The sequence below is a fragment of the Neurospora hispaniola genome (genome assembly GCF_033458365.1).
Source record: "Neurospora hispaniola strain FGSC 10403 chromosome Unknown B0T23scaffold_2, whole genome shotgun sequence".
Classification (NCBI taxonomy): Eukaryota; Fungi; Ascomycota; class Sordariomycetes; order Sordariales; family Sordariaceae; genus Neurospora; species Neurospora hispaniola.
Window position 1 is genome coordinate 4,512,939 of NW_026944407.1, and position 27,798 is coordinate 4,540,736.

Genomic DNA, 27,798 nt, shown 5'->3' on the forward strand with positions numbered 1-27,798 from the left:
ATCGTTGTAGCTGTCAATTGCGTCCTTTTGTGAGCTGATGAAATGGTCTTCATGGCTGGCGGTTGGACAGCGCAAAGGGAATTGTCAAGTTCAAACCGGTCTGGGCTGCACGAAAAAAAGCGGTGCCCCACTATTTTGTGCCAAGCCTGAGGTTGTTCGTCTGGCTTGACGGGCTTGGCCACTGCACGTGACCGTCACAAGGGACGGTAGGGTTTGCGGTCCACACCAACCCAAGGCCCAAAAAAAATATCGCGGCTGTCGTTCAATTTTGGCCTTGCTGAATTTCCCCTCCGAAATTTCGACTCCCCCATCACCAGTCGCCATTTCAGCAACCAGACCGTCGCAATGGCCAAGCAATCGTGAGTAACCACGTCCGCGATCAAATCCGACCTGTTTTCTGGCTGTTTTGCTGCCCGTCCAGCCGAGGTTCTGCTCGACAAACGGAGGTGGCCGCAAGAGGAGGAAATTGCAGCGACGAGATCATGTGGAAGAGGAGGAGGATGTCCGACTGAACCAGGAGTCATTTGGACGATTTTTGGAGGTTCTGGACACCACAAAGAGAGGATGCGGACCGACAGCAAGCAGCCAGAAGACAGCGACGAATTTCGGAACCAGCAGCGAAATCAGCGAGCTAACAGCATGTCTACAGTCGTGGTGCCCCCGGTGGCAAGCTCAAGATGACCCTGGGTCTCCCAGTGTACGTTACGAATCCCATTCCCGTCCCGTCCAGCACGAAACGCGAATCATCATTCTCCAACCGAGCACGAACGCGATAGACATGACGAATCGGCACTCCATACACCCATAAATCACACGAAACGCACAAACGACAACACCGAAACAGGAATGAATAGCTAACATGGCGACTCTTACAGCGGTGCCATCATGAACTGCGCGGACAACTCCGGTGCCCGTAACCTTTACATCATCTCCGTCAAGGGTATCGGTGCTCGTCTCAACCGTCTCCCCGCTGGTGGTGTCGGCGACATGGTCATGGCCACCGTCAAGAAGGGCAAGCCTGAGCTCCGCAAGAAGGTCCACCCCGCCGTCATCGTCCGCCAGTCCAAGCCCTGGAAGCGCTTCGACGGTGTCTTCCTCTACTTCGAGGACAACGCCGGTGTCGTAAGTGCCCACCGATACCACTCTACCACGGCCTGGGCATATTTGGGTTCTGCAATTGGGAGGATCAGAGGAGGATAGTCGCTGGGGAAAATGGCACGGATGCAGAACCACAATGCCAGGCCGTTGGGAGCCATGTTTACAAGCGGACAATGCTGACCACTGCTTTTTCTAGATCGTCAACCCCAAGGGTGAGATGAAGGGTTCCGCCATTACCGGCCCCGTCGGTAAGGAGGCTGCTGAGCTTTGGCCCCGTATTGCCTCCAACTCTGGTGTCGTCATGTAAATGGGGTTGTCCAGGAACAAATGGAATGGATCTTTTATGGGCTGCGCGGGTCTTTTTTTCGAGGAACGAACAATGTCATCCGGAATCTCGTCTTCCCCACAGATGAAAGGAAGATGCAGAGGATGAAGGCCTTCACCGGCCCGGCTGGATTGGCAGGCATTTGCATTTCGGTTGCGGCGTGCTCGGGAGTCATACCACATGCATGATATACAGGTCAATTCACACCCAGTTCTTCGAATCCCCTTGACCGCGCGCGGCTCGGGATCATGATCACAAGGGTGCCTCTGCAAGCCGATGTCTACGTTTTTCCTTTCATGCATAACAAGCAAGGGCGGGAATCCATGGTGCCGCTTGCAGGCAATGGCTCGCGATGGACTGTGTCGGATGGCCATGTACGTTCTTCACTCCAGATATCCTGAGAAGTTGATGGAGGCTTCTCCCCAGGCAAAAGACATGAAGGCTGCCATTTCCAAACCATTATCATTCATTACAGTACTACTACATTGTGTCTATGTTGATGACTCGAATATATACAATCTAAATGCTACTGACCCTACTTCTCCAGGACTCCATGCTCTACCTAACAATGGTGGCATTCAGCTTGAGCGATTCCAGGGTGCGGCCGCCGGTTTGCACCCAGCTCGCCAGCAGGCGGTTGAACATCTCGGGTTCCTGAATCTGAGGAGCATGCCCAAGATACGGGAACGACACAAGGGTAGCATCAGGAATCGCCGCCTTCGCCTGGCGTCCCAAGACAGCATAGTGACCCAGCTTCGCCTGCACCTCGGGCGGCGACCACACCTTGCCAATAGCAGTGTTATCCTTCTCGCCAACCACCAACAACGTCTTGGGCTTGATCTTGTTGTAGTCGTGAATGGTCGGCTGTCCCAGCACCATCTCCACCACATGAGCCTGGTCCGCCCAGAACTTTTCCTTCTGGTCGCCCTCATACACCTTGGTCAGCATCACCACCCACTTGTCAAAGTCCTCGGTCCACTCGGCGCCCGGGTAGTACGTCGCCTGCTCGTACCCCCTCAGCGACGCATACGTCGTCGACTTCTCATCCCCCGTCAACAGGTCAAACGAGCGGTCAGGCACGCCCAGCTGCTTCCAGTCCTCCAAGCCGATAGGGCTCACCAGCATCAACGACTTGGTAAACTCCGGGTACGTCAGCGCATAGCGCGATGCGAGCATGCCGCCGAGGGAGTGGCCGATGACGATAGGTGGTTTGGTGATCCCGAGCGCCTTGACCAGGTTGCGTGTGTTGGTCGCCAAGGACGTCAAGTTGAAGCTGTACTGCGTCGGCTTGGTCGACTTACAGAAGCCCAGCTGCTCGGGCAGGATGACGCGGTAGCCGGCTTTTTGCAAGGGCGTCGCGGCCGCGTACCAGGTGGGACCGCAAAAGTTCTTGCCGTGCAGGAGAAGGATGGTTTGCGGCTCCTTGTTGTTGGCGGCGCTGTTGCGAGGGTTGTAGTTGGGAGGGAGAAGGTCCATGAAGGCCATCTCCAGCACCTCACTCGACCCCGGGACGGTCGACGTCAGGTTGTAGAACCATAGTGTCGAGGGGTAGGTGTAGTTGAAGCCGTTGACGTTTTCCGGACACTTGGCTGGGTAGATGTCTTTGCTGCTCCGGGCGAGGGTGGCGGCCACCGAGGCATCCGTATCGGCAGAGGAGGCGTCCTTGACGATGGCCGTCGACGTGGGAGCGGCAGAGGTGAGCGGCAGAGCAGCGCCGGCGATAAGGAGGGTGAGGAGTTTCATCATGGTTGCTCCGGCGTCTGGGTCTGTGTGATGGTGTGGGTGCAGCGGGTGTGATGTGATACCAAGCCAGGTGAAGATCTGGTTTGGCTTGGGGGCTCATCACCTTTACATTGCTGTTACTTGGTGGTGGGATCCGGGTGGTATATAAGGTCGCAATCGGATATTCGGCTGCGGCCTTTCTTCACCTTCCATCCAAGGAGCGGTATGCCCGAGCAAAGGAGATACTTGGACAGTGAAGATTGCGAGATTTTTGGTACCAAATGTTACATTGTAGTTACTATAAGTCTTGGGGATGGCGCATTCCACCAACCGACCGACCGCTCGGACGGGAAAGTCAGAATCTTTACGAAGCACGCCGTCGGTTGCGGAAGATTACATACATGTTAGGAGGCTGGGCGAGCTCGCCATGTTACCCATTTACGTACGCCCGTGCACAAAGTAGTGGTGATGGGTATTAGCAAGGGGAAAATGCCAATCCTCGGTTGTGGCAGTTGGGTGGGATTGAGATACCACAACACGCGGTACATATGTAACCTAGATGGTCAGGGACAAGATAGGACGGCTTCGATATACATAACGACGACTGAGGACTATAGGTAGGTGGCATTCTATTCACGCCTGGGGCATTGAACCGCAATTAACCCGACCATTCAAACAGCCCATTCTGGCAATTTTCTGCTTTTCACCTTCCCAACATGTCGATAACCCGTTCCGGGCCTGCAGCTGGGTTGCGTGGCTCCGGGTGCGGCAGGTGGGCATCCCGAATGGCCTTTGTGTTTCCAGAGTCAATACATACGATAACCTTGATATCGGCGGCGCAGGTAGATCATCACAAATCACTTGCGTACCTGCATTTCAAAGGTATCGACGCAAAACCACACAACGACACAGTCTTTTGGACCGCGCCGACAAGCCATCCGAAAAAGTTCCGTCCCACAACCCCGGCGGCTCTTTCGGTTTAACCTACCGGATCGGCCATCGCACCTAATCTAGACAGTGCTTGGACGCAAGGAGACAGGGCATTTGCTGCACCAGAGTAGCATCAAATCTCGTCTGGGAAGCACTGTGGCAATGGCCTGGCTTGCCGGTCTTCTAAGCGACTGCGACAAGACCTTTGTTTCCCTTGCGTTTGTCAAGAAAGCAAAGAAAAACAGCTTCGACGGCCAGTCACAGTCCGTCAGCCAGTCAATGTCTCGCAGCTTTCAAAGACATGCGCATCAGCTTGAGTTTGCACTACCCACACTGCATCAACCTACCACATAATACCACTCTACCAGCCATTGGACTTCTAAACAAGGTAGGAGATATAGGAACAAGTGAAATAGTCTACTTTTGTACACTTTGCTTTCTTTTTTCCGCCATTGATCAAGGAATCGGGATAGGTATTTACCGGCCATGGACCACACCCATCCACACCTGGCTAGTCTTGACCTCTTGAAGGTCTTGATCGCTTCGCACCAGGAATATAGTATAATGGATACTCTCCAGCTTGCACGCCCATCTTCTTCTTAAAACCCCACTCCGCTCTTCTCCACGACTTAAGCACGGCAGGGTCGCCTTGTCACAAGATGATCAGGGTCCCCGGGAACAAGCCCGGCGACAACAGGGCGCACTCCATCGAGACTCCGGCTATCGTCCTCTTTTTTGTTACTCTATTCTTGATCGGTATTAGGCTATGGGCTCGGTTCAAGCCAGCGTCCTGGAAGGGCTTAGGATGGGATGACTATACGATTTTGCTATCATGGGTTCGTTGTTCTTGGCTTTGGGACCGCGGAGATGGTCGATGGATTATGGGTTTGGTAGTTTGGTCTGACACTATCAACAGGTCTTTACTACTGTGGTTTCGGCACTCATGATAGCCTCATGTGCCTATGGATTCGGTCAACATATCGGAAACCTCTCGAAGGAGAATAAACTCATGACTTTGAAGGTATGAAAAAAAAATAATCCAATTTTTGAACCCAAAAAAACCATCTCACTAACACATCCTGCACCCATCCAGCTCTTCTACGTAGCCCAAGCCTTTTACAAAATCACCATCAACCTCACCAAGACCTCCATCCTGCTCCTCTATCTGCGCATCTTTGTCCAACGATGGTTCCGCATTGCCTGCTACATCCTCATAGGCATCATCATCGCCTACATGATCGCCACGTTTGGCGCCTCCGTCTGGCAATGCACGCCCGTCCCTCGCGCCTGGGACAAATCCATTCCTGGAACCTGCGTCGACATCACGGTTAATTGGTACGCCAACGCCGGCTTCAGCATCAGCACGGATATCCTCATTCTGGCGCTGCCCATGTACCCCATCTTCACGTCGCACCTCCGCAAGACGCAAAAGGTGGCGGTGGTGCTCATGTTTGCTCTTGGTTTCTTCACGACGATTACGAGTATTTTGCGGATGCAGACATTGACGTTTTCGACGAAGACGCCTGATACGACTTGTATGGTTTTTTTAGTCCCTTCCTTTTTGTTCAACCCCTGTCTTTTTTTGTTCTCCAAAATAACTGACTTTCGAAAGACGACCTCGACTCCTCAATCTGGACCATCATCGAGCAAAACATGGCCATCATCTGCGCCTGCCTGCCCGTCTGCCGCCTCCCACTCGCCTACCTCTTCCCCAAGTACTTTGCCATCTCCCGGCGGGAACAACGCACCGGTCCCGAAGGCGACATTGGCCATCGGGAAATCTCTTCCCAGTCCGAGCTAAGAAGCTGGCAAGGTCCGCATCAGCACGACGTCGCCATCGAAGCCGGTGTCGGTGTTGGTATCGGTCTCAGATCGCCGCGCCATCAGCAGGGGGGCGGCATGTTTGTTGAGATGGACAGGAAATACAGCACCACGGGGTCTTCTGGACGCCGCCACCGCCGCCCGTCAGCTTCGGGGTCTGTTTCGTCTTCTGATAATGATGATGATGTGGAGAGAAAGATATCGTCGACGACGGATGTGGGCGGAGTGACTGTTTATCAAAGGGACAGGGTGTCGACAGAAGATGATGATAAAATCATGATGACGACGGGGGATGCGAATAGCGAGGATACCATTCTTCATGTGTCTTCTGTGTCGGCGACGACGACGATGTCGAGGTCAAACTCGAGGCTGGGCATAGGGCTGAGAGACAGAGATCGATCAGCAGATCGGATGCACCAGGTGGGAGTGGAAGGCAGACCGGGCGGCGGAATCCAGATGACTACGCAGTTTAGTGTTACTTATGATCAGCGATAGATCAACGAAAGTGCCTCTACGGAAGGGTAGAGGTAGAGGTAAGGTGGAGTTGGCGGGTAATGATGGGCCGGCGACCGGGAATGGCTGGGCCGGATGGGTTGATGGGTTACATCTTCATGGGACTTGGTTGTGTCTGCCTGTTGTTATTGTCCGAGCAATGTCTTGCGAGTTGATGGGCAAGTAGTGAATTGTAATGTGACTCTAGTAAGATTCGTCATGTACCTAGCTGAGAAACCGTGAGTGATGGAATCTCCTCGGCTCCACTCCGGCGCCGTTCGGTGGCCGGGACCGGGACGTTTCGCTCGTTCGTCCCGCAAGTGCCCTCAATCCCACTCGGTGGATAACAGGGTGCAGTGCAAGTGGCATTTTGGCGACCTGGCGAAAGGTGAATATGACCAAACACGTTACGATCTTCTACACATCCGGTACACTCTTGAACGCATCCGTGCGTCTCTTCTTATACCATCCGAGTAAGAGAGAATCGCTTATAAACTGTAGCCGACGTACTTCCAATCAACACCGAGGATTATCACCGTTCCATAACGGCCCTTCGAGAGCAAACTGTGTGGCATTGGACTATCTATGGTCGGTTAATTCTTACGACCCTGTGCTCTGGCAAAATATGATGCAGATTCGATCATGTTAAAGTCGCTATGCCAAGTACAAAATCAAGCCTAAACTCCAGCACCATATATCCATCCAACTCCTTATAGTTCGTATTCTTCCGAGTATTCCTTGTTGCCATTTCCTTTCCTGTCTTTGTCTCATCTAACCAAACTCTCGGTTTACAAACTTGCGTCTTGCCAACATATGTTCCTCAACAGGCACTCTTGCAACAAAGCAGACAATATAGTAGGTGGTCCCCTCGCCGAGCAATCTTCTCTCTCTTGACCTCCTCCTCCTCCTCCAGCCTTTAGGCCAAGGCAGCAGCAGCGATTTTTCAGCCGCTCTTGACCACCGTCCAGACGTGCTCCGAACACATCTCATCCTCGTAGTTAAATAGCTGTAAATCATGCTGTCTGCAAAGCTGCAACCATTCGGCCACCGACATATCGAAAGGTATCTCGGGGATCGGAATGTGCGTTCGAGGCACGCCGCATACAGGTTCCAGACCAGTGTAGGTGAACAGGATGCCGAGCCTCTCCACTCTCCTTTTGACTCTTTTCAGCCATTCCCACGGATCGAAATAGTCATACTGAGGAATCCACTCCCAGTCGAACCCTTCTGGAAGATCGGAGACGGGCATGGGAAGAGCAAAAGGCCTGACGCAGTAGTTGACGTGGATTTGACAAAGCCGAGCTCTCCGAGCCCTGGCACGCCGGGCGAGAGTGACGAGAAAGGCAAAAAGGTCCTGATCGAGAGGACAGAGGAGGTCGCAGACTGGCTGGTCCTCTATGTCCAGGGGGAAGCAAGGGCAGTGCCGCAGAGAGAACTCGCAGCCGACATCGAGAGTGATGCGGTATAGAGTCGGAGCGAGAAGTCGGTCTACATCCTGGTGTAGCTCGTCCAAGTCGCGGGGTTCACTTCTAAATCTCCACCGGTCGCAGAAATCCTGGTGGCCAGCAAAGATGGACGCAATGTGGAGGTGCTGCAGGTTTCGATAGTCCCGAAAGTCTGGTATGATGCCGTGGTCCAATCCAAAATTGGCCCCAGCGGAAGAGTCAAGCCCAGGCATGTACGCCATTGCATACGCAACCGGTGTCAAGGCGAGCCCTATTCGTAAGCTCTTCAGCGTAGTCCGATGAGGCTCGAGCATGTCATGTAACTTCTGAACGATCTGGCTGGCCATAGGACCGTCGCGCATGTGGATATCATTCAAGTACAAGGACTCAAAGCCAAATCGCAGCGTGAAATAAAAATGCTCAAGTCTGCGTGGCCATTGGATGAGAGACTCGAGTGTTCTGTAACATCGCCCGTAGTTGTTCAAAATGAGTGTTGTGAATTGTGCGGTGTGTTTTGGACTCTGTGGCTTGTTAGTAGGGGGTAGTGACAATGGAAGACACAACGGCATGGGCCCGAAGCCGGGGGTGTGTGTACTTGCCTGTAGCACCTCATTTGCAAATGGGTTCCCAGGTGCGGCATGAGGTCCGCGTTGTTCAGTTAGAGAACGCATGTGGGAGAGACACATAACTTGCAGATCTTTGACCTGGGCAAGCAATTCAACCAGACCATTCCAGATGGATGGACAGAGCCTTTCGCGGACAAAAGCAAGTCTGAGTCTTTTCACCCGTGAAAGATGGGTAACGGCATTTTCAAAGAACTTGAGTTGCCATTGAACCGAATCATCCGTTCTCCAATCGACATGGGACAGATCGAACACGCCGGACGGCGAAGCCAAGGTATAATCAAGTGAACGAACCGTGGTGAGGCTGGCTAGCGTATCCTCAGAGTACACTTTTGACAACACCAGCGTCTGAGAAGGACTTTTAACGTCAATAGTTAGTCACCTGAGCAAGCGACCTTTGAGTACACAACTTTGACTTACGTTACTGGCAATCTCGGGTCGATGCTCAGTGCTCTGCAACTCCCTGCTATCTTGGGCCGAGATTGACATGTGAGCGTCGTTAGCGACCATTCAATGCCCTGGGGTGAAATGTTGATGATGGTGATTTGGAGCTGGTCTGAAAGCGACGAGTAGATACGTCCACTATTCCTTCTGGGTAACATGGTGTAATGTTCTGGAAATGGTGGGCGCCTTTCCTGTCCATGGAGAACAGGGCTAACCAAGCTTACACATTCGTAAGCTAATGGTAATGCGATACAAAGAAAGGTTCGGCAAGTCAATAACACTGGCAGGTACTTGACATAATCCAATCGCAAGTGGAAATCCGAGTAAGTGCTAAAGTCGATGGGTGCGGCGTCATTGTTCTTCACAGAAGGGTGATACCAAGTGCGGCACTCCTTGAGAATAGCTTGTAGGACTTCTTGGGGAATCTTCAAGATTGTGGGTTGCGCCATGATGATGAATGGTGGAAGTGTCTCGAGAGGATGACCAGAGCTCGTAGGCCACAAAGTACAAAGAAGTTGTGCTTCCGGCATGGGGACCCATCCAGTTATGTAGGACCGGTGGCTGGAAAGGTTCACCTTCTCTTCAAGCGGGCCGTCACTCGCAACCATGCTCGGAATTAAGGGTACCAGAAGCAAGGAAGCTCTGGCTACACAATAGTGTACATCAGGATGAGCAAGTGAAATGTAGAAATATCACGGAACTTGGTGCATACGGTGAGGATGGCATGCAGATGTTGGATGGATCAAGATAAAACAAACATCCGTTGCCCATTCCAAGGCCAAGTCAACTTTGATGCCATGGCTTCAGTTACTTTGGATAATGAGTTCCTTCACTCCTGATTAATATGGTCCTTCCAGTGTAGCACTGGAAAGTCACCAAGTAGCTCTTGTTGAGATGGATTCAAAGAATACGTCGGTTGCTTGCTGTCATCCCAGACCACTGCCAAGACAGCGTGAGCTGTCTCTGAAATATTATTCAGTCGGGGTTCAGGGGATTTGCTGAGTGGCTTGATGGTCGCGAATCCCTTCTTCTCCGGGTTATCTGATTACTCCACGGGCCTCCCGTGCGTGCGCTTGGTGTCAATGTAGGCAGCATCGAAGGGCGTGTCGGGCCTTACGACCGAGTGCCGACTCGTCCCGGGGTCTCCAAGAATCAAAGCCTTAGTTCCGAGGCATGCAAGCCTAGGTGGCTTACCGCTCTCATTGCTTCCCGTATGTCCGAAAGAAAAGTCGATGTTGATAACAAAACACAACGAGTTTATCAAATGCTTCTCGCTAAAAGAAGATATCTGATTGTCTCCATTGCAATTTCTTGATAAATCTCTTACGGATGGCATCCAGCAATTCTCGTTAGGTAGCTTTTGCAATAAGAAGGGGTGTTGGTGCTCTTGCCAATTTCCGAAGTAGCAAGTGTGAAGTGCAGGAGCAACTTGCATCAAGACTGGATTTGGTAGCAAACTTGAAAGAACTGCCACAGACCAGGTGCAGAGTACTGATTCCTGGGCACCGGCACTGGCACCCATCGCCACTGGCAAGTATTCAGACTGGGTGACCGAATTCCAGAGGAGTAGGAACAGAAGCCTGGGACAGGCCCAGACCACATACTGGCGAGGTCCCAGCTCATGCCCGGGCATGCCAACAACTCTCGTGCCCGTTTACCATGTGCGTAGCCAAGCAGCATGATGTGCAGTAGCCGGAAAACATTGCCCAGATACGCGGTACTGGTGGTACAGTCTTTTGTAGGCCGTAGCTTGGCTCGGGGATCCACCCTGACAATGGGTGGCTGAGCTTTTTGACTTCTTGTTTCTGGAACTTCGAGGGCACACACAGAGAGAAAGGGGGGAAGGAGTGACCAAAACATCTGCAGCACTTCCAGGGGCAGGAACGTTGCCGTGTCTGGATGAAGGCATTTGTGAACATGGCAGGAACTAGTCTTGCCCTTAGCCCTCTTTTCGCGGAAAACGATGGGCAGCAATTTTCGACACTTGTCTTGGCATTTTCACCGTCCATCTTGACCTTCCACACCAGCAAAACTCGATTTGCATCAAAGATGCCAGGCTCCTTGGGCATCCATCACTTCCAAGTCCAGCCAAATGTCATCTTGCCGTACGTCGCCCCTAGTCCCCAACGCCCATGCAGATCTCTCATCGTAATATTCGATTCGGGCATCCAGCTTTTCCACATCTACTCCTGGACCCATAGTATCCAAGAGGAAGCCCTCCAAGTCCGTCGTCTCAAGGTCCAGCCAGCTTAGCGGGCATTCCCCGATCCACCTCATGCTTCCTCGAACATAATCTGCCGGGCGACAGCGTTTGGCGACAAGTGAGAATCTGGCTTCGGGCTTGGACGATCGGACGAAGCAGTAGCTGAACTGGAGTCTCAGCGAAGGAAGCATGATGGTCGACCCGTCTGGCATGAGTCTCTCTTGGACCGCATTGTGTCTCTCCTGGACAAGAATCAGGGTCCAATGGTCGTGGTCAATATCGCGAAGCTGAGAATAGTAACGCGGATGGGGCTCACTCTGACTTTGACAGTATCTCTCGGGGTGTACTCGAAAGGCGGAAGTCGCGCGGGCAATGGAGTAGGCCTCCGCGGGGAGAGGGCTGATTTGAATTTGAGGGCGTTCATGGTCTTGGTCAAGGGTTGAGGAGGCTCGGGATAGACACATACAAAGTCGAAGACCGTCTCCCCACGGTGGCCCGAGTTTACCATCGTCAGGGGTCCAATGGGTGTGGTAGATGAAATCAAGTAGGCCGTTGACGATTTTGATGGGGGTCAGACAAGCATCTCCGAGATAGTAGGACTGGAAGGTATTCGAGATAATGCCAGTGGCACCATCAGGAGAGTATTCGCGGTTGTGGAGGAGAAACTGTAAGACGGGGGATCGTCGAGTCACTGAGAGACTGCTGGGTTGGGGAAGCCAGAATCTTTCGTGCAGACTCGAGCTATACGCCCCAGTGAGCGACATTTTCCCTATTGGACGGCGTTCATTTTCCGCCAGATACTGAAAGAGCTGACTGGTTTTTCGACAGGTTTCCATTGACGCAGCTTGCTCGGGTAGTGTCATGATATAAACATCACAAAACCGAACGCCTGTAGGGGAGCATATAACTTCCGCAATCGCCTTGGGTTCCTCCTTTTCCCAATCAGGACAAAGCGTCAGGACCCGAGCACTGCCCAGTGGGCTCCCGCCGGCTAAGGGGTCTTTTTCGAGCACCAACCGCAGTACACGTGCTGTAAGACCAGTGAAGCAGGCCCAGTCCAGAAAGGTTTCATCACGGTATGCCCATCTCAGAAGCTGAACGGCGTCGTTCCATGCCACCACTTTACCCTTTTGCTTCTTCATTTCAGATCGGAAATGCGAACGAGTTGCTGCACGTCGGCCTATAGGCAGAGGTGCTTCGTACTTGATCAGTTCGCCCCAAGTCACCTGGGCCATGGTTGCTACCATAGGATCCATTGTCCACTCATCACGTCGTTGGGCATAAGCGAGCCTGTCCGGGGGCAATCTGACCGGTTGCTGCGAGGGATCAGAATCCCAGGTTATCCCTGGCCAAGTCTCTATTCACAAGTGTGGTGTGAGCACGGTTATGATATGGTGACTAATATTAGAATGAAATCCCACTCACCTCTTAATGCCCCCAGCTCTATCCTGGAAGCAAATGCCAGCTCGCGTTTTTCCTCTTCAGTAAAGAGCCCGTTATTCATCCCGTCACTAGACCATCGAGGCAACGACCACCCAGTCATCAGGTGCTCAAGCGTTGTTGATTCCAATGCTGGATCCAAGTCTGGTTCCCAGGTCGCAAACCGATGTCTGATGTCCCTTGGATCAGTCACATCGACAAAAATGACCGACACGCCAGTGACGGCGGCGTCCTCGGGCAGTAACTCTGAGCGACACCAACAACCCACAGGACAATTACCCAGGATCTCATCGGCAGACAAGGGAAAAACACTCTCTCCAAAATGATTCCATCCCTGATAGCGCGCGTCTTCCATGAGCGATGCCGAGCCAACACATAGGCACGTGAGTATAAAAGGGAAGCACGGCTTTTCTTCTTCTTCTGCTGACGGCGGGCTGTGCGCGGGAGGGCCGGCACGGCGGCAGGCATAAAAGTCTGAACCGAGCTCTAGTTCGAGAACCAGAGGGATACGGTTTGACGCGTCCGAGAAAGTTCTTCGCAGAAACAAGACGATGGACTCTTTCGACGTGGCCTCGTATGGGCTTGGGCAACAGACACCTCCCAGACAGCGGTAGCGGCCAGCAAGGCGGGCGATAGCGTAGACATGGAAGGGAGGCAGAGGAGGATCTTTGATGCGTTGGACTTGAGGCTCGGGAGGATCGGGAGGTGGATCGGCCATTGTTTACCTCTATGTTAGCTGGATTTCAAAGAGGGAAAACTAGTAGAACACGACTGAGGTTAGTTAATAGACGGAAGTAAGGAATCTGGGTGAAGTGATCTGGATATCAAAGAACGTCCCTACCTACCTACCTGCCTCATTTGCTCCTAGAACGAACGCTGTCGTGGCTATATAATGCTATCAATACATTGCATGCCATAGTGACCTTATTTTTTTTTCTCCCAAGTGATTGCTTCCGTTCACTGCTTGTTGTCACACAAGCATGACAACCCAGATTGCCCCCCCTCACGTATCCGATTCCCAAAAAGAATGCATTCGATCATCTCAGTGATGAACTTCCTAAAAGTTGTTTCCAATCCAAAAAAAAAGAGAATCCCAAAAACACCCTCTTGATGGGGTTCACACTGTCGCACATAAACCCAAGAAAGCCCTATGAAAAGCAAGTTAGGCAACCATTACAGCTGCCTAAGGATGCTCTTCCCAAGCAACACCTTCTTCGCCGACTCTTCGGCTCTGTTGATCATCTTGTCAACATCAGTCTTGACCATCCACTCGGCTTGCTCCTTTTTGTCCAAACTGTTTTTATTTCCACTGTTAGCCGTGCACATCACATCACATTACACAAGCAAAGATTACTCCTACTCCTCACTCAAAGGCAGCCAGCCAGCCAGCCAGCCAGGGTTCACTCACATGACAATCTGCGACCCAAAGATGAACAATCTTGAGTAGGCAATCAACAAGTCCGCATACTCCTCCACCACCTGCCCATCAACCTCCTCCTTCTGCGTCTTCCCTTTCCCTTTCCCCGTCCCCGGCTGCAACACATCCGTACCTACGTCGTCCCTCCCCAACCACTCCACCTGCCCGCTAACCACCTCGACACCCTGATCACACCTCGTCAGTGCCTGGTCCAGCGTCCTGGCCAGCACGTCAGCCACGCCGCCGCCGCCACCCGAGGCATGAGCCGCGCTGGTCAGACAGTCACCGAGCGTGTTGGCGTGCTGGTTGAATTGGAGGAGCTTGGCGGACAGGTTGGTCAGCCTGGTCAGGGAGGGGTTGGAAGGGTAGGGGTTTGAGGGATCAGTGGGTTTATGGGATGGAGGCGGAAGAAGGGTCTTTTCGATTAGTTGGGAGGTGGAGCGGGCTTTTTCGGCGAGGAAGGAGGCGGCGGCTGCTAGGGTGAGCGGCTGCGAGGTTGATGGTGGTGGTGGTGGTGCTAATGTTGATGATGACATTTTGTTGTTTTTTTTGCCCTTTTTTTTTGCTTGTCCACGTGGCCTCCTCGTTCGTGGCGGGTGGTGTGATCTGGGTTGCTCTGTGGGGTTGGTAGATGGATGGAAGCCCTGTTGAAACTGGGAGGTCGGTCGGTAGAAGATGAGTTGGTGCTGTTGATGAAAGGTTATGCAGGTATGTTTGAGGTGAACCAAGATGAGATGATGGTATTTCGTTGTTGTCGTCAAAGTTGAGGTAAAGTTGTTGTTGTTGTCCGGACCCGAGGCGCTGGATGCAGATGATGATGAGTGGAGGATGGATGAGTGTTTCAGGGAAAATGCGCAAGTGGAAAAAACGGGGCTGCAATGAAACCTTTCACAAGCCTGTTTGTCAGCCCACTCGCCTTACGGGCAGCGTGGGGCACAAGCGCTGAGAAAGTGCGGGGCTCCCTGTCGACGCCGGCAGTTACCGACGGACCGTGGGGGTTGATTGGGTTCGGGTTTTGGGGGTGACGAATTGCACTTTGTACCTACGATGGAGATGAGTCCGGAGAAATCAAGAGTGAGAAGGCAGAAGCAGGTGGCTGGAAAAGATAACAAAACGGAAGTAGGGAAGAAAATGTGGTGGCTTGTTCTCAATGACATGTGTGTCATTCGAACAAAGGGCGAACCCTAACCCTCTTCTGTAGCATCTGTTTGTGGCCGTGTACCCAGTTGGAAGACTGAAGACACTCTACGATATCTCAGTGCACAATTTACTTAAAAGTGTAACAAGACCGTCTACAGAAGCTCAAGAGTCTATAGAACCAAGAATTAATTAAGATTCTGTACAAGGCCTGCGTGGTACACAAACATTCGGTCAACGGGAGACGGCCCGCCATGCCAGTGGCTGCTGACGTTATGTTGAAGGTTTGCGCCTTCCGTTCTTGTCATCATACGTACAGGTATATACACAGCTTCCTTAGTTCGAGTTCAAATCTCCTTTGCAGTGGCGGGTGTCACTCATGATATCAAGGAAAGAGCGATTCTTTTGCGGGCAGATCGTGAGACTCCAATCTCTTTCTACCGACTAAACACCGAGAGTTTGTGTCCAAAGAATGAACAGCTGGCCAAGCTGGTAAAGCCACAAACTGAACCATCAAGAAACTGCAAGCCTTCGTTCTTCATCACATCTCATTGCCCCAAAATGTCTCCTCGAGTGACACAGCACAAGACACCATGAACTCTCTAGACGCAAACAGTCGCCGGGATACCAACCCCAACGTTGTTGCATCCATTGCACTGCTGGACAAAGCGCCAGACGGCGCCGGTGGAGTTCGTCTCGTAGATGGCGTTGAAGATCTGGCCCTCGGTGGTTCCGGGGGGAGAAATGGCGATGAGATGAGCCTTGTCAGAGCCTATGGTAGTGTGCCCAGTCAGGTAATTTCTCGGTTAGCTCTTCTTTCTTCTCTTTTGCCTGCACCCACTGATGTGTGTTATTTCTGGAGTCGGAAAGAAAAAGAGAAAAAAAAAAAAAAAAAAAAAAAATATGACCTTACACTTGAGATCGTTAAGGATACGCCAGCCGCAGAGCTGGACGCTGGCGGGGCAGGCGAACTGGCGAGACTCGATGGTGGTCTCGGTAGGGGCACCCTGAGCGGTGGCGGCGAGGGCCGCGATGGCGACGACGATGGTGTTCAGAGCAAACATTTTTGGTTGATGGGTTTGGATAGGTGATAGGACAGGTGAAATGTGAGTTGTTGAATGATGATTGTGCTGGTGAAGAGTGTGATGATGATGAGGAAAGAGATTGTACACAGTCGGCGATGGTTCCTCGGTCTTCTTATAGACTTTGGAACGTCTAGCAATTGCGAATTGCATGGCTGTTGCTCTGCGCAGTCAAGCCGCTGGATGATACCGGATTTGTCCATATCATGATCCCTCATGTTGACAGAGCCACATATATCACACCGCCGTGATGCTGTCGAGACCACGTCCACAAACAGATCAACATCGTCAGAGTGAGCAGTTTATTCCTGTGCCCCTTTGAGCTTTTTCACCAAAATCGTTCTTACCGGCATCAATGTTCCCTGATTGGGCGAATGCACTGATACACAGCCAAGTGTCATGGTGAGAAACATATCATTGCGTGAGTTGCTGATAGTCTTCTGGGAGTCCTCGTGATCTTGAGAGCTGAGTGGCGGTGATTAGGTCCTTCCATAGACTCGATGTTTGATGCTCGCTGGTTTACCCTCAAATCAACTACGGCTTTACTCTTCTTCGTAGTTTTCCACAGTCGCTGATTCCAATCCTTCACGAAAAACACATATTTGGCTCTTTGAGTCTCATATGCACTAGACTTGTGGAAGACATCATCCCTCAAAACCTCCTCCAAAGACCACCTCAGACACCTCAACACATACACCAGGCAACCTGTGTTCAACTCGTCTTACGGTCTTGGCCGTATCACCGGGCCAAGACAGAGACAGAATTGTGCTTCCGACATCCCTCTGGCCCTCGGACCACAGAGATTTCCGAGACCTTGGCTCAGCCCTCTCCATATTACCTCCCTGCAATTTCTTGCCCGCCACGTGCAGTGAATTGCTTGACCGAGCATGTAAATATCATGCTCGTCTCCCTGGCTGGTGGCACATAGTCAGCAGCTCATTGGAAGCTTTCGGCTCCAGGTGTTTGGGACACCACCGGCTGTGACCTTGCGGCTCGGTAAGGTAGGTAGGTATGTGATTGACTTTAGTCACTGCCCGTTGACGCAGCTACCTAACATGGACCCAAATAGAATCGTGGAACGCGAGCGTATGTCTACTTTCTTATCACCACTTTTTTTACTGAGTCTCAATGTGGGGATTCATGTTGAGATTACTCACCAGAATGACAAAAGGGGTCAACTTTCTGGCAGTTCAATGATGGTCATGTGGGGAAAAAGAACCTTACATGTTGTGTACGTTTGTAGGGAGCGAGCCCTTATTTGCCGCTGTCGGTGTCAATACCGAACGAGAAGAGTCGTTCGGGTAGGTACCTTACTGTTCCAGAGCCTAATCAGCTTTAGCACTTACAAGGCTTCCGCACATCTTCATGCTGAGTTTCTCCAAAAAGCCGTTGTGCTTACTGCCAATGAGTCGTGACTGAAGTTCCCCAGATTACCATCACCATGTATAAGACTCTTCAGAAGAAAAGACCTTCATGTATGTATAACGAAGGGCGTGAAATGCTTCTAGGTATTCTTTCGCATCGTTTACAACCAAACTCGGAACCCAAGTCACACTTATTTTCACTGAGGTGAGATCTCCCCAAAGCCAACCAGGCTGCCAGGCAAACCATCCATCACCGACGAGTACCAGCAATGTTCATAGTTTGGTTCTGTGTAACGTACCAACTTGAATTCCCGAATGTGACAAAGTCGTCGTTGAGGACTTGACCGACAAAGATCACATTACACCAGTTCACGAATAGCCAACTGAACCTGTGACGTCTGTCACGCCTGTCAGGACCAGCTACGCCGCAGAGAGTCGCAATGGGAAACCCAAGTGACCGGTATTCGACGTTGGTCATGTCATGGTCCTTATAGTGAAGAATGTGTCGAGTGGGTTTGTATTACTGGCGTTCAGATGTAAGCAGTATATAGATGAATTACCCATGTAAGTGATGTTACACTTCGATCCTTGCATGCAGGGGATCCGAGGGCTGGTCTGCGGATCGAATTCGCTCATGGAAGTTGAAGATATGGAGTTGATGTTGATATTGTGCTGACTTACATGGGCAATGTAAGAATACCGTATTGGGAAAGGCGCTGGCAGACCAGAAGGAAATTTGAAAAGAACAAAGCCCCGATTGTGCTCGATTAGGATAGATCTGTTTTTGTCCGCCGCAGTCAAGATACTAAGGCTTTGATTGAAGAATACCAGCCCTTTGTATGTTTCTTGCGCATTTTTTTGACCCGTGCAAACAATTTGACAATCTCCAGGGCAGTTGTCCTCAGCAACGACGGCGGTGAAATTTACACTACAAACTCGGGCCACGGACCAACGGTTGACACAACTCCACTGTTGCGGCTCGCCCGGGGCTTCTGTAAGTGGAACAACTTGACGCATGCCAAGACTTGGGGGTTCCTGACAGGGGGTGGCGGCGCCGTGAGAAAGAAGCAGTCGGAGCTGGCAATATAGGTAGCCTACTCGGACACTGACCTCCTTGAGCACAAGATGACAGGACTAGTTGTTGCTGTCAGTTGGCAATTTGGGGATTCCTCGTTGTGGCCCGGTAGAAAAGTCCTTTCCAGTTGTGTCCATTAGCGTGTAATATTATGACCAACTTGGTACTGCGTAAGACAAAAAAAGGAACAAGACCCAAAGAAGAACGCCTCATTGTAAGCCAAATCATCAACATGTCTGTTTCTTTCAGATGAGGCCTGCCCGAGCAGCCTCACTTCCGCCCTCCTCCAGAATGGTCTCCACCTTTTGCTTTCCCTTACCAATGCTGCCCTCGCCAACACCCATTCTGCGCGCAACGTAGCGCTGGGCGATGATGCCCACAGAAAGGTTCAGTGCCTCCTCCACCCACTCAGCAACCCACTCGCGCGGATCAACGCCACCGCTTTCGACAATTTCACGAATCTCCTCCGGTACACGTTCAAAGTCGAACTCTTGACCCTCATCGGCACTGCCGGGGGTAAGGGGCGCGGCGGCAGCGTCCAGCCAGCGGATCCATTTGGCGGGGATGGACTGGCTGACAGCCGAGTACTGGATATCATGGATGGGATCAAAGAGGTAGACAGCGAAGCAAACCAAGTCGTCAGTCTTGTCCTCGTCCAAAACATCCGATGACTCCTTCTCCTTCTCCGAGGCTGACGAGCCCGCAAAGAGCGCCTTGTCCTCCTTCACACCGATGGCCTGCACCGACAGGAAGATGTCTGAAGTTCGGACGGGGTTGCTTTCGCGAGCCGGTTCCATTGCTCGCTGGCGCGCCGCCTCGATGCCATCGTGCGCGGCGAAGTAATCGTTGGCATAACCCTCGGCGTTAGCCCGGCAGAGCTTGGTTCCCTCGACAAGTCCGTTGATGACACCTAGATCGCGAGGGATCTCGACTTGCCGCCACCAGGGCCCGTCGCGCCAGCCGACTGTTGATGAGCCACCGAAGAAGGAAGGCTTCTCGGACGAGTTGCGTGCTGTTGACTCTTGGCCCCGCTGGATGACCAGGAGATCGCCGCCCTCGACCTGGGACATGACACGACTAAAGACACCGTGGATAAGGGGATCGAGGGAGGGATATCCGACGAGGTCGTGAGTGATGTGGATAAGGAGCCTCTCGTGCGATGAAATGGGCGGGGCGAGGGTATGGAGGATATTGGTGAATGTCGGGATGGCGCGGTGTACGAGATCTTCTCCAACTGTGATGAAGGAAACCAATCAGCATTTGATTGCAATGACAGAGAGAGAATGGCAGGGACGGCAGTGAGTTCCATCTGAAGAACAAGACTTACCGAGGCCGCGCAAAGCGCCCACGTTGCCGCGAACCTGGTCGGCCCATTTCTTAGCTTCCTCGTTTTGCTGAATCTCCTTGACGGCGGCCTCGGCTTGCTTCACAGCGGCAGCAGCAGTTGAGGCAGCAGTAGACAGGAAGCCTCCCCACCAACTTCCCCCAGAGTTCGCAGTTGGTTGTGGCTTCTCGGCTGGCTTCTTCTCGGATTCGTGCGGATCGGAGCTTGTCGCGCTGGGGGTGAAGGTGCCGGTCGGGTGGGATGCGGTGCTTTCGCCTGACTTTCGTGTGGAAGCGCCGGTGTCAGCAGCGGGAGGAGGTGGAGTGTTGGTCGAGGCGCGCTTCGCCGGCGAAGCTCTGGCAGCGATGTCGCGGACGCGAGGGGTATGCGGTCTTTCGGGGGCTTTCGAGACAAGCTCGTCCTCTAGCTCGGCCAGGATATCTCGGTCGGCAGCATCGTTCTTGGGCTTGGCAGGCGCTCGCTTGGTCTTTGGCGTCGATGACTTTTTGATGGCAATGTCGTCGCCGATGCCCTCGAAGAGCTCGCCGAGTTCGTCGTCGGTAGGATCAGTCTTGGATCGTTTGGTGGCCATGGTGTGTGTTGGCGGGCGATGTGCGTCCCGATGTTTCTGTGTTGGGTTGTTTGAGGGGTGGAATGATGTCTCTGGGTGGATTCAATCGAGATAAGGGAGCGGCGGCGGGCGGGAGCACAGTCCAGGCCATCCAGGGACGGGGCACGCAACCCAAACAATGCACTGCGGGGACCAGGCAGAGTTGGTGGGTGCGGATTTGCGGGGTTGCACGAATGTGTCGGTACAGTACACAGGTACCTTTGCACTCCTATTGTGTACCTACACAAACACCAAGAGGGAAAATCAAATCATCCATCATCACTTGTGCGTGTTCGAAAAGTATAGTCTGATTTGACTTAAGAGCTTCCAACGTACATGACATGAAATACTCAGGGTAATAGCAAGCACCTCGAGGTATCGATGGTCTCTACTGGGGTTAAGAATGAGAGAACGTCACTCTGGGGCTCGGTAGGCTTGATAGGATTGGAGCAATGCCGGAGAGGCGCAAGGCATCCACTTTATGCTAGCAGCCCTTCCCTATCCTTGTTGGTGAGACGGGAGCCTCATCATCAGTCGTCAGCCTTATTGTCCCCAACGTACTGCCTACTGTCATCGGAGCTGAGCCACGAGTGTTAAATGTAAAGGTCATTACTCCAGACAACCCTCAATTGCCTGCCAGCTTGCAGTGGCCCATTCAGGTTCTGTTCAGAGTGAATCCAGCCAGGTGGCTCGCACAATGACTGGCATGAAGCAAAAGAGCGGCCAAGGTTGTTGTTGATCCACACTTGCAGGTTGCAAATGGTGAAGTGTAATTGGCCAGCTGTCTCATTCGACACACGAGCTGGAGCATGTTAGTGGCCTTGTCGACTGGCAGCCAGCTGTGTAGTGGATCTGCCAGGACAGGACTGCAACCTGTACTCGTGTACGATTGGCTGTAGCTTCAGTTATTCGGGAATCTGAACCTCCAAAATTGATGCGAGGAAGAAATCTACTCGGCCGTCAAAGTCACGGCCTCTTTTCCAGCCAACAAGTCAAGCAGCGAGCGACTTGAGGAAGACGCCGCAACATCATCTTTACCTCCCTTTCGCGCACTTTTCTCGCTGGGAGTTACAGCATTCAACCTACTCGCCAATCCGGATTATTCTGTCTTCAACCCGTCCCGCTTCCCTCGCCTTTCTTCAGACGGTCGGGTGCACACATTATTCACACAGAACTGCTTGGCCCCGGCGGCTTGCACTAATACCGCCCATCTTGTCTGTACCGTACCATACACTACACTACATACTTTTGCCCGTGCGTCCGGCCTCACTTTTCACTCAAAACACCTCCAACCCTCGACATAACTTCAAACACACACTCTGGCCAATTCTCTGCCACTTCACCTTCAGAAGGAATTTGACGGCGGACAAGCAGCATTGTCAGACAGACAGAAAGCATTGCTATTCGGCATCTTTTTTCCATCATACCCATTCCACCCAACCGGACAACGCTGTTCTCAGCGAACCGACGCCAAGCCTGAGCGTCTTTGGGATCCAACCATTGACAAGCTCTGAGGTAGCAAGCCGGACTCCCTGACACGTTGAAAGGTTAGTGCTTTTTTTTTCTTTGGCTTTTCGCCTCACTGGCAGAGTCGCTATGTTCCACCACCGCCGCCCAAATAATATCAAGTTCCCACTCTGACCAGCTGATAGCTGAGGCTCAAAGAAAAGTGTGTCTGTGCAGTCCAGTCCGGTCCTTCACTTCTGCTGCAGAGTGAAATACAACTGAAGTCTGCTCTAACATGGAGCGCGGACGTGGTGGCCGCGGGCGCGCGACCAAGAAGATGCGTGGAACCCTGTCAACTACATCTCACCACCACCAACAGTTTAGCCAACAACAACCTCAACAGCGTCAGCAGCACGAATTCGAGCATCAATTCCAGATTACACCCTTTCCCCAAGTCAATGGCTTTCACCACTCCAATCCCACAACTACGGGCACTGTTAACCCTTCCATTCCCGGCAGCACCTCACATGCGCCTCACCCCTCCTCCACCTACACCCCCTTTTCGGATCTGACCACTCAGAATCCTCCAATCCCCTTTACATCGCATGTGCAGAACAATCAACCACACCATCCAACGCACCCATATCCTCAGATGCATGGCCATCAGTTCCAGCAACCACAACATCAACCACAGCAGCAACAGCAGCAACAGGCGCATCAGCCGCCGACGACACATCAACGCGCTCCTTCAGTCGGTTCCCTCCGAAGTGGTAGGACCAAGCAAGTCGCTTATCCAAACCTCCAACAGCGCCGCACTGCTTCTCCATCGGCCCCTGATTCGACTTCTTCCTTCCGCGTCACTCCACACAGTGATCGCACCGCCGGAGGACCTGCACTGGATACAACAACCCTTTTCACCTTTGAGGCGCCCTCGAGCACTGCCATGCCTGCTGGCAACACATCAGCTCGCAAAAGGTCCAAGACCTTTGACTTGTCTTATGAAGCCCCCAACTTTGACCATGAGGGAAACTCAAATAGTAAAGGCGGCCACTCGCTCAGGAAGCGTGCACGGATTGACTATAGCCAGGAACAGATTGATGATGTCTTTGGCGGTGCCGGCACCAAAGTCGATTCCGCTGCCAGGCCTGCCGGCACACCTACCACCCGCGGACGCCGGCGAAGGGGTACTCAAGGGGATTCCGAGGGTGAAGAACCCAAGGACCACGATCATAGTGCCTTGCGTAACAAGCGGGGCAACAAGTCTCCGGCTCCTGCACGTAACTCATCCTCTCACCGGAAGCCAGCGGGTAAGAAGCCAGCTACAGCGCAGAGCACGTATGTTGAGCATCACCAGTCGGACAATGACGTGCGAGATACCATCTTAGTCGGCGTCTCGATGGATGAGATACCCGAGGTAGAGGAAGAGTCGGAACAGTCGGCCGTTGCAGGTGCATCCGCGGCCAATCAATCGTCAAAGCCCAACGGATCTGGTGCTGTCCCGCAAGGTGAACAGTCACATCCTCGCGCTGCTGATTCTAGAGGAGCTGTTAGTTCGTCCCAGTCACAAAATCCTTCCGCATCCCATGGCAACATCGAAGGCACCAGCAATGAGGACGAACCGGCTCCAAATCCATCAACACTGGAGAACGGTACCACCGCTTCTTCCAAGGACACTTCAACCGAAGAGCAAGGCTCTCACCAGGTAACCGCCATGTCGACCGAGACTGAGAAATTACGTCCATCAGAACACCCCCAAAATCACCCAAATCTACTCCACGATGGGCCCTTTAAGGTAGAGCCCACAGAGCAAGATGAAGGAACCCATTTGCACTCCGTACCCGAATTGATTCCCTCGTCACCAATTCTTTCTTCCAAGGTCAACTCTCAACCCGGCAATCGCCCTCCATCCCCTCCCAATACCACACAAGGTAGTAATTCGGTTGCGACAACTTCCCCATCGTCGTCTTCTCAGACAGTACGACCTCCCAAGCCGGGTTTCCCTCCCCGTTTGAAGAACCTCGAAAAGATCTATAGCCTCGAGACACCCATCGCTGCTTCTCTGAAGCTCACGCCCTACGTGGACGATGATGTCACACACCCTGGCCCTTTTGCTGAAAGGCTTGTCCTTGATCCTATGACGAAGGCCAATCCTACGCCTATACCGACGCCGGCCACCTCACCGGCTCCCACCCCTGCACAGCCGGTGCCGGTCGCACCGGCCGCCGTGCCAGAACCCACGCCTACTGCATTCCATTGGGATGGGCGCCGCAAGCTGAAGACGGAAGAGTTTTACAAACTCTGGCGACAGGAAACTGGAAAGATGGTGGCGAATGGCCAGCCTCGTATGTCAATGAAGGAGTTTAGAGACAACTACTACATTCCACGACTGAAGGAAGCACAGGCTGAGTCTGGAGGCAAAGTAGCGGAAACACTTCCCCCACCAGAGCCAGCTCCCGCACCAAAGGTGAAGCAAGCCTCTCGTCCAACAGGGCAAGCATCCGATGATGTGCCCCAAACTGAACCTCCGACTGCCGCGCCTTCTCCCTCCGAGATGGTGGACGAGGAAGACCTGGCAACCGCATCTGTGGCCGACGATGAAGATGGGCAGTATGTCAATGGGCCGGTGTTTGACTCTGAAAAAGCCGCAGGCTCTATAGAGCCCCTAGAGGTGGTCCGGCAGCCACGAAAGCAGTGGTCATTCCCCAAGATTCGCGACGTTCAAGATTTTGCGGATCTCTTGGAAGACTACCAGGATATGGACACTGCCACGCTCTACAAGCTGGCTGAAGCCATGTCTGAAACCCTCAATGTCTGGCAGAATGAATTCCGCGAGCTCAAAAAGGTTGTTGACGATGAGGACAATGCAGAGCGCCGCAAGAAGAATGATGTCTCGATTGTCAACTGGGAAAACCGGCTGAAAGCGGAGGACGCACCACATTTCCGCCGCCACTATGATGAACCCACCAAGGGACCGCCCGCCTTCGAACTCAAGGGTGTTCGCGCACCGAAGCCTTCGTCAGATGATCCCATCTACGAGCATCAAAAGGACCAGGATAAGATCATGGCCGCAGCATATGGCTTCAAGCACAATCCCCATGCCAACGCGGTTGGTAGACAAAACATCGAAGAGCAACGGTGGGACATCACCGAGACCCGACCCCACAGGAAAGGTGCTGGAAAGGCTGAGCTTGCCGAAGAGAACGTTGTTGAAGGAAAGCGAGTGCGCAAACCCCGCAACCTCTCGGATCAAAGCAAGGATCCTAGTCGTGCCGGCACCCCTACCGGCGGCCCATCTACTGTTGTTGGCCGGCGTGGTAAGCGCAAGCAAATGGCTTCCAATGACGATTCGGTTGAGCCATCTGACCAAACTCCGGCCATAGAGATTGTCCCTGAACCTGTAGTCCGCAAACGACGCGGACCCAAACCCAAAGCACTTATTTTGGCGGAGCAAGCTCAGCAAGCCAAGGAGGCACAACAAGCTAAGGAGGCCCAGGAGGCATTGGAAGCCGAGCAAGCCAAGGAGTCTCAGCAGGACGTGGAAGACCAGATTGCCGAGCAAGTCCAGGAAACTGAGGAAGTCCCACTGGGTGATGACGCAGCTAGCGTAGCACCTGAGGAACCCAAGGCTGAAGAGACCACATTGCCAGTAGACAAGCCGAAACCAGGACGCAAACGTGGTCGTGCACCGGCTGCGCCTCCTGCCGTTGAGGAAACGCCTGCCCCTGCGCCTGCTCCCACTGAAAGTGAGGAGGGAAAGACTAAGCGTCAGCGTCAGCCCAAGGTGGCCCTTCCTCCGGTTCAAGAGATCGCTCCGCAATCTTTCTATAATAGCCCTGTTACCTTGGATAATGGTGCTTCGGAAATTCTACCACAAGAGCAGCACGTACCGAGGCCATCAACTGCTTCGTCAGAGGGAACGAACAATACGGCCGGCACCCCGGAGTCGAGCTATTCACTGCGTGATAAGCGGAGACGCAACTTTGCGCTCGAGAACGATCCTGAGCTTGAGCCAAGACAGCACAAGCGAGCTCGCAACGCGGTTCCGGCTAAACCAGAGAGCCACGAGCCTAAGAAGCGTGGCCCTAAGAAGAAGAACGCGAATGTGACGAGCCAGCCTACTTCAGTACCTCCTCCACCACCTCCGGCACTTGCTCCGCAGCAGCCCGTAGGAGGATTGAAAGCACCCGCATTGTTCTTCAACAGTGGACCGCCACCCATCGCTCCGGCCCCTGGTCCGTCTCCTTTCATGCATACATTTAACGCCGCCCCGGCCTTCCCACCAGGAGGTCCTCCGCCGCAAGTTCCCGCGCCACCGGCTATCACCAAGCCGTTGACTCGCATCAAGATCAAGAATCCAGGACCCCCTCAGATGGGTCCTAGCTTTGCGCAAGTGCCTCCCCAGGCGGTCCCTCCCGTCAACAATGGCCCACATCCTACTTTGAAGGGCCCAGGTAAAGCACCTCGGGCTCCGAAGGCGGCTACGCCAACCCCGCCCGAACCTGTCGAACCTCCCAAGATGATGCCCAGTGGCTTTGCCCTGGCCAATACCACGGAGCCGGATAAGCCATATGCGGAGATGAGCAAGTCGGAGAAGATGAGCTATTCCATGAGAAGTAAGTACTTCTATTCTGCCTTTCTTTGGTCGACATGTCCGCAAGCTAACAGGGACGTAGGACGCTGGGCTTCGGGTGAAATGCAAGGAGCGGTTGAAAAGCGCCGTACAACTTTGGCCAACAAGAAGGCCGAAAAGGCGGCAACGGGCGTGACAAACGGTAACGAGCCGGGCATGATGTCGATGAGCCAGACTCCAGATCCAGTTTCCGCTGGCCCCTCAACCGGTGCCTCGGCCCCGACAACACCAGGCCTTGGTCCCACCCACACCGGGCTGTTGGCTTTGCCGCCCCAACCTCAAGGAGTTCAGAACGTCCAGGTGGCACAGGGCCATCACCAGGTGATGCACAGCTTCCCCCCGCTTCCACCACATATCATGCCTCCGCAGCATATGCCTCCGCAATCGATGCCCCCTCAGCAAATGCCACCTCACTCGATGGCTCCCCAACCCATGCCTCCAATGGCCCAGATGGCACCCATGTCGCAGCCTGGTCCGGGCCAGGGACAGATGCCGCCGCAAATGGCTCCGATGCCCCCTATGCAACAACAGATGCAACCGATGCACCCTCTCCAGCATCAGCATATGCCGCCTCAACCCATGCAGCCGTTGTCTTACCCTTACCCTCACCCTCCTTCTGGGCATGGACCCGTTGCTTAGGAGGCTATAGACCCCCAGTTGATGCAGTGAGCTACATGGGATAGGAAACCAGAAAGAGCAAGGAGTGGATGTAGGAGGAGAAGTAAAAATAATGATAAGGCTGGTCTCTTTAGAACGTTGACGCAGTTGGGTACTGGTTGGTAAAGATGGATATACCCTTTCTTGAAGAGATGGATGCTGGTGATGTGGATATTACTTGTTCTGAGAGAAATTCACCAAGGCAGATTTCATCTTAGTTTCAGTTTCGTATTTTGCTCCAGACGATTTGGGTACACCTGCTTGCACATCTAACTACCTAGTCTAGAGGTGCAAAGCTCTTTCTTGCATCAAGTCTTAGCTCCCCTTGTTTGGGAGCCTTAGACTTTGTATGGGGGACACAAAAAAGAGAAGGAAAGGACGCAAGACCATTCCCTGATTATATGGAGAATCACAGGCAAATGGATAGAGTGCATCAAGAGGTTGGTTTGAATCCAGGCAAGCTGGAACAAAAGTATCTATCTACTGGCATTTTCAAAAACAGGCAAAAGGAGA

General features: G+C 52.9%; 10 protein-coding genes across 10 annotated transcripts; 3 read left to right on the plus strand and 7 right to left on the minus strand.

The window, feature by feature from the left end:
* Positions 1-259: 259 nt before the first annotated feature.
* Positions 260-1,882, plus strand: B0T23DRAFT_375323 (60S ribosomal protein L23). The gene is made up of 4 exons (XM_062836898.1): positions 260-359; positions 650-697; positions 876-1,122; positions 1,295-1,882. The coding sequence occupies exons 1-4, from the start codon at positions 346-348 to the stop codon at positions 1,403-1,405; spliced, it is 420 nt and encodes a 139-aa protein (XP_062696132.1). The 5' UTR covers positions 260-345; the 3' UTR covers positions 1,406-1,882.
* Positions 1,883-1,981: 99 nt separating this feature from the next.
* On the minus strand, positions 1,982-3,169 carry B0T23DRAFT_426928 (Alpha/Beta hydrolase protein; the record flags this gene model as incomplete). The annotated part of the gene is made up of 1 exon (XM_062840025.1): positions 1,982-3,169. One exon carries the CDS (start codon positions 3,167-3,169, stop codon positions 1,982-1,984), a length of 1,188 nt encoding a protein of 395 aa, XP_062696133.1.
* Positions 3,170-4,431: 1,262 nt separating this feature from the next.
* Positions 4,432-6,513, plus strand: B0T23DRAFT_95589 (uncharacterized protein). The gene is made up of 4 exons (XM_062842041.1): positions 4,432-4,911; positions 4,992-5,096; positions 5,169-5,610; positions 5,688-6,513. The coding sequence occupies exons 1-4, from the start codon at positions 4,735-4,737 to the stop codon at positions 6,389-6,391; spliced, it is 1,428 nt and encodes a 475-aa protein (XP_062696134.1). The 5' UTR covers positions 4,432-4,734; the 3' UTR covers positions 6,392-6,513.
* Positions 6,514-7,331: 818 nt separating this feature from the next.
* B0T23DRAFT_402948 (uncharacterized protein) lies at positions 7,332-9,349 on the minus strand (the record flags this gene model as incomplete). Its single annotated transcript, XM_062838732.1, has 3 exons — positions 7,332-8,354; positions 8,877-8,922; positions 9,192-9,349. 3 exons carry the CDS (start codon positions 9,347-9,349, stop codon positions 7,332-7,334), a joined length of 1,227 nt encoding a protein of 408 aa, XP_062696135.1.
* A 377-nt stretch (positions 9,350-9,726) lies between these two features.
* B0T23DRAFT_95633 (uncharacterized protein) lies at positions 9,727-10,833 on the minus strand. Its single transcript, XM_062842042.1, has one exon. It carries the CDS (start codon positions 10,531-10,533, stop codon positions 9,946-9,948), a length of 588 nt encoding a protein of 195 aa, XP_062696136.1. The 5' UTR covers positions 10,534-10,833; the 3' UTR covers positions 9,727-9,945.
* Positions 10,834-10,943: 110 nt separating this feature from the next.
* B0T23DRAFT_394072 (uncharacterized protein) lies at positions 10,944-13,261 on the minus strand (the record flags this gene model as incomplete). Its single annotated transcript, XM_062838106.1, has 2 exons — positions 10,944-12,460; positions 12,529-13,261. The coding sequence occupies 2 exons, from the start codon at positions 13,259-13,261 to the stop codon at positions 10,944-10,946; spliced, it is 2,250 nt and encodes a 749-aa protein (XP_062696137.1).
* Positions 13,262-13,345: 84 nt separating this feature from the next.
* B0T23DRAFT_375334 (uncharacterized protein) lies at positions 13,346-14,804 on the minus strand. The gene is made up of 2 exons (XM_062836899.1): positions 13,952-14,804; positions 13,346-13,837 (listed from the first exon to the last, which is right to left on the minus strand). Exons 1-2 carry the CDS (start codon positions 14,494-14,496, stop codon positions 13,717-13,719), a joined length of 666 nt encoding a protein of 221 aa, XP_062696138.1. The 5' UTR covers positions 14,497-14,804; the 3' UTR covers positions 13,346-13,716.
* Positions 14,805-15,633: 829 nt separating this feature from the next.
* Positions 15,634-16,242, minus strand: B0T23DRAFT_438851 (uncharacterized protein). The gene is made up of 2 exons (XM_062840672.1): positions 16,011-16,242; positions 15,634-15,869 (listed from the first exon to the last, which is right to left on the minus strand). The coding sequence occupies exons 1-2, from the start codon at positions 16,159-16,161 to the stop codon at positions 15,700-15,702; spliced, it is 321 nt and encodes a 106-aa protein (XP_062696139.1). The 5' UTR covers positions 16,162-16,242; the 3' UTR covers positions 15,634-15,699.
* Positions 16,243-18,711: 2,469 nt separating this feature from the next.
* On the minus strand, positions 18,712-20,654 carry B0T23DRAFT_95687 (maintenance of telomere capping protein 1). Its single transcript, XM_062842043.1, has 2 exons — positions 19,946-20,654; positions 18,712-19,852 (listed from the first exon to the last, which is right to left on the minus strand). The coding sequence occupies exons 1-2, from the start codon at positions 20,532-20,534 to the stop codon at positions 18,864-18,866; spliced, it is 1,578 nt and encodes a 525-aa protein (XP_062696140.1). The 5' UTR covers positions 20,535-20,654; the 3' UTR covers positions 18,712-18,863.
* Positions 20,655-22,022: 1,368 nt separating this feature from the next.
* Positions 22,023-27,477, plus strand: B0T23DRAFT_95735 (uncharacterized protein). The gene is made up of 4 exons (XM_062842044.1): positions 22,023-22,099; positions 22,205-25,312; positions 25,379-26,611; positions 26,672-27,477. The coding sequence occupies exons 2-4, from the start codon at positions 22,294-22,296 to the stop codon at positions 27,265-27,267; spliced, it is 4,848 nt and encodes a 1,615-aa protein (XP_062696141.1). The 5' UTR covers positions 22,023-22,099; positions 22,205-22,293; the 3' UTR covers positions 27,268-27,477.
* Positions 27,478-27,798: the final 321 nt, after the last annotated feature.

Coding starts and splice junctions, on each gene's coding strand:
- B0T23DRAFT_375323 (XM_062836898.1), top strand. Junction 698..875: donor ATGACCCTGGGTCTCCCAGT/GTACGTTACGAA, acceptor CGACTCTTACAG/CGGTGCCATCATGAACTGCG. Junction 1,123..1,294: donor TCGAGGACAACGCCGGTGTC/GTAAGTGCCCAC, acceptor TGCTTTTTCTAG/ATCGTCAACCCCAAGGGTGA.
- B0T23DRAFT_95589 (XM_062842041.1), top strand. CDS start 4,735: ATGATCAGGGTCCCCGGGAACAAGCCCGGCGACAACAGGGCGCACTCC. Junction 4,912..4,991: donor ATACGATTTTGCTATCATGG/GTTCGTTGTTCT, acceptor CACTATCAACAG/GTCTTTACTACTGTGGTTTC. Junction 5,611..5,687: donor GAAGACGCCTGATACGACTT/GTATGGTTTTTT, acceptor GACTTTCGAAAG/ACGACCTCGACTCCTCAATC.
- B0T23DRAFT_95633 (XM_062842042.1), bottom strand. CDS start 10,533: ATGCCCGGGCATGAGCTGGGACCTCGCCAGTATGTGGTCTGGGCCTGT.
- B0T23DRAFT_375334 (XM_062836899.1), bottom strand. CDS start 14,496: ATGTCATCATCAACATTAGCACCACCACCACCACCATCAACCTCGCAG. Junction 13,838..13,951: donor TTTGGGTCGCAGATTGTCAT/GTGAGTGAACCC, acceptor AAATAAAAACAG/TTTGGACAAAAAGGAGCAAG.
- B0T23DRAFT_438851 (XM_062840672.1), bottom strand. CDS start 16,161: ATGTTTGCTCTGAACACCATCGTCGTCGCCATCGCGGCCCTCGCCGCC. Junction 15,870..16,010: donor TATCCTTAACGATCTCAAGT/GTAAGGTCATAT, acceptor ACACTACCATAG/GCTCTGACAAGGCTCATCTC.
- B0T23DRAFT_95687 (XM_062842043.1), bottom strand. CDS start 20,534: ATGGCCACCAAACGATCCAAGACTGATCCTACCGACGACGAACTCGGC. Junction 19,853..19,945: donor GGGCGCTTTGCGCGGCCTCG/GTAAGTCTTGTT, acceptor CCTTCATCACAG/TTGGAGAAGATCTCGTACAC.
- B0T23DRAFT_95735 (XM_062842044.1), top strand. CDS start 22,294: ATGGAGCGCGGACGTGGTGGCCGCGGGCGCGCGACCAAGAAGATGCGT. Junction 25,313..25,378: donor TACTGTTGTTGGCCGGCGTG/GTAAGCGCAAGC, acceptor CTCCGGCCATAG/AGATTGTCCCTGAACCTGTA. Junction 26,612..26,671: donor GATGAGCTATTCCATGAGAA/GTAAGTACTTCT, acceptor ACAGGGACGTAG/GACGCTGGGCTTCGGGTGAA.